This window comes from Microcebus murinus, chromosome 18 (genome assembly GCF_040939455.1).
Source record: "Microcebus murinus isolate Inina chromosome 18, M.murinus_Inina_mat1.0, whole genome shotgun sequence".
Classification (NCBI taxonomy): Eukaryota; Metazoa; Chordata; class Mammalia; order Primates; family Cheirogaleidae; genus Microcebus; species Microcebus murinus.
In genome coordinates, this window is record NC_134121.1 from 25002762 (window position 1) to 25006054 (window position 3293).

A 3293-nucleotide genomic window follows, 5' to 3' on the forward strand; every position below is an offset into this window, starting at 1 on the left:
GGATGCTTTAGCAACCTACAGGTCCCACTCCTAGTTTTTTTGAATTGAAATCTTAGTGGCTAAGAACCATGTAATAAAAATATCTGGAGTTAGACCCAATAAAAGAATAACTTCTGAAATTAGTGTTGCCTGGTAAATTCTTGGCCATTACATCAAAGTGGCCTCTCTTACATATGGGATAGAACAGAAGAAAGCTTAAATTGTTGTGGTTTTTTTTTGTTTGTTTGTTTGTTTTTTTTTTTTTAGAGATGGGGGTCTTACTATTGCCCAGGTTGGTCTTAAACTCCTGGGCTCAAGCGATCCTCCTACCTCGGCCTCCCAAAGTGCTAGGATTCCAATTGTGAGCCACTGTGCCCAGCCAAAAGCTTAAGATTTTGAGTTTCCCACCTCGAGAAACTTTCAGGATTGCAAAACAAGCCTGCTTTAGACTCTACAGCTAATATCTCTTAAGGATGCTGAGAGCCTTCATCTTCTGCAGGTGCAATCACTAATTTTATTAGGAAAGAGTGCCTTCCAGCCCTCCCTATAAAATCCTCTTAAGAGCGTACACTTACCTACAGCTGGTGCTCTGAGCTAGCGGCATAACCATTGAGCCTTCAACATGTACTTCTTTTGCTTTGGTGGCCTAAGTTTCCCAAACAATAAGACTGAAATTTATTTCCCACCCAAAAAGAAGCGTGAGTGGGCCAACTCAGCCCCTGGGAACAAGAGGAGCAGGAGAAAGAAGAGCAAGAAGAAGGAAGCCTATTTTAGTTACATGGGGAAGGTCCTAAAGCAAGTGAGTTGGCACTCTTTCTTTGTGGAAGCTTGGAATGGCCAAGAGAGGTATCATGTTAGTGGCCCTGGGTGTGATCTTGACTTGAATGTATTCTGATATAGGAGTGCTTCTTCACACGTTGTGTTCCTGAAAAGTTATGTGCACATCGCTTCTGTAAACTGGATCTGCTAATAGCTGTCTTGGTTTTTCTTTCTGTTGGCAGCAGCCCTCAACACCTGAGCTCTTAGCCCTCACCCTCTCTCTCTCTCTCTCACCTGTTGACAGGCAATCTGTAAACTGATTCTTAAATGCCCTCTCCTTTTCTTGTGGAGGGTAGATTCACCGCCTAGTCTATTCTGTAACTTTGAAGCATTGCAGATGTCAGGTTTTCATCAAATGATGCTCTGTATTGAAAATGTTCCTTAGGTGGGTAGGCACTCTTGTTCCTTCCTCCTGCCCACCTGACCTCACCCTATGACATACAAATTGTAGAAAACAAAATCAGTCTTTCTCTTTAAAAGCTGGGGCAATGCAAAAAAACAAAAAACAAAAAAAAAAAAAACGTAAGGAGATTCTAGGAAAGATGTGCAGGGGCTTGATTTTGAGTTTTACTTCTTCATGACAAAGAAATAAGGTTGAGCGTTCATGTGTGTCATTGTACCGAAGTTCCCATATTCCAGTAGTGTCATTTGGAATCTGTTGCTTACCCTGGGAAAAGAGGAAATTGGATCAAGGAAAGATGGGAGAAGGACAAAAGGTGTAGGATATTTAAAGCAGAGCTTTCTCAACCATAGCACTGTTGAGATTTGGGGGCTGGATATCTCTTTGTTGTAGGGGGTTGTTCTGTGCATTCCATTGTAGGATGTTCAGCAGCATCTGTGGCCTCTACCCACTAGACACCAGTAGCTCCTTCTCTCCCAGCTGTGACAACCAAAAATGTTCCCATACATTACCAAATATCCCCTTGGGGGGCAAAAATCTCCCCTGGTTGAGAACCACTGCTACAGAGCTTGCATTTGGCTAGAGGGGCCCTCCATGGGAGTACTTGCATTAAGCAGTGCTTTGGGTATTTCCTAGGCATTCCCCTTCCAATAATTATTCTTCCCTTGGCCTGTCCTTAACTGCATGGGCCTGGCAGGCCACTCAGCTTCCTCGTGCCTCCCAATCATGGGTCTGGCTGGGATCAGCCTCTCAGGGGAATGTGAGGTTAAAACAAGATATTGGCTGAATAAATGTGCTGTGTGGAAGTGCAAGCCAGGTCTGTTGTGGGAACTCGGAAGGAAACAATGCAGTCTCTGTCGTAAAGGGCTCACCATTCTGCAGTGGGGCGTGTGTGTGTGCATGTGTGTGTGTGTGTGTGTGTGTGTGTTGAGGAGTTACTTCTAAATTATTAGCAGGAGAAACTTTTTGAATCTTGGCTTCAAGCCTTTCCTTTCACATAAAAGGAGCTGAGACCCACGTGAGAAGATGACTTGCTTTAGTGATGTCTCATGTCCAGGCAGAGCTAAGATTAGAGCCCTAAGCGGATGATTCTCAGAAGAGTTTCTTTTTACTCCTCTGTCTCTCTGACTTTAGACAAGAATGCAAATGACATAAAGGAGCATGTGATGCAGACCCTGAGAGTGCAGAGCATCCCCGTGCTCAGCAGGAGGAGGGAGTCAGTGAGGTTTTTTGGAGCACAGATAAGCAGGAGGTGGCACTTGGGGCGGAGCCCTGGAGGTTGGATAGGATCTGAAAGGTGGAGCTGGGTGCATGGTAGGTAGAGGTGACAAACAACAGCATGGAGGCTGGGAAACAGGGACGCATCTGAGGGGAGGGCAAGTTTTCCAACTTGGCTGGAGACCAAGTTGGCACAGGCAGTAATAGGAAGACTGGTAGGCTGGAAATTAAGAAATGCTAAAGCAAAATACTTACCAATATGAAATATAAGGTGTGAAAGTACACTCTAGACTAAAATAGTGTTTTCCATCTTCACCAGGTGCTAAATGTTAACTCCACTTCTATCAGGAAAAACCAAGTCACAAAAGTTGAAGTAACTGGAGACTATTACCCAAACGATACCTTTCTGACCAGCTACAAATGTCCCTCCCTCTCTTCTTCCTCTTCCCAAGAGACTGCTGATAGGTACAACTGGCCTGTTTTCTTTCATCACATCCCTACTGTTATCCCTTTGGGTGGTTTGTTGTTCCAGACTTGCAGGAACCCATGCAAGCCATGATACTGGGCGCTAGGCAATAAATTGTTCACCCTGCAAAGCCTTCACTTCTCTCTCTCACTCATGTGCTGTTTCTCCCCCAGACCCACCCTGACTACAGCGGGTGCTCCTGGGTCTTGGATGCACTAGACTCTCTGAATGATTGGCAGCTGGAATGGGTTAGCCTGGAGGCGTTTAGATTGTCCTTCTACAACCACAGAAGAGCTGTCACCGGCAGAGAGATCCTTGGAGCAGTCAGGCAGAGATCCTCTCAGAAGAGCTTTTGAATAAATGAAGTTGTTCTGAATGGCCCTGTTGTTGAAATGACTGCGCTTGTCAAAA

At 45.0% G+C, this 3293-nt stretch overlaps 1 protein-coding gene across 1 annotated transcript; it reads left to right on the plus strand.

Moving 5' to 3' along the window:
• Positions 1 to 555: 555 nt before the first annotated feature.
• H2BN1 (H2B.N variant histone 1) lies at positions 556 to 3293 on the plus strand. Its single transcript, XM_075993943.1, has 2 exons — positions 556 to 778; positions 3056 to 3293. Exons 1-2 carry the CDS (start codon positions 602 to 604, stop codon positions 3236 to 3238), a joined length of 360 nt encoding a protein of 119 aa, XP_075850058.1. The 5' UTR covers positions 556 to 601; the 3' UTR covers positions 3239 to 3293.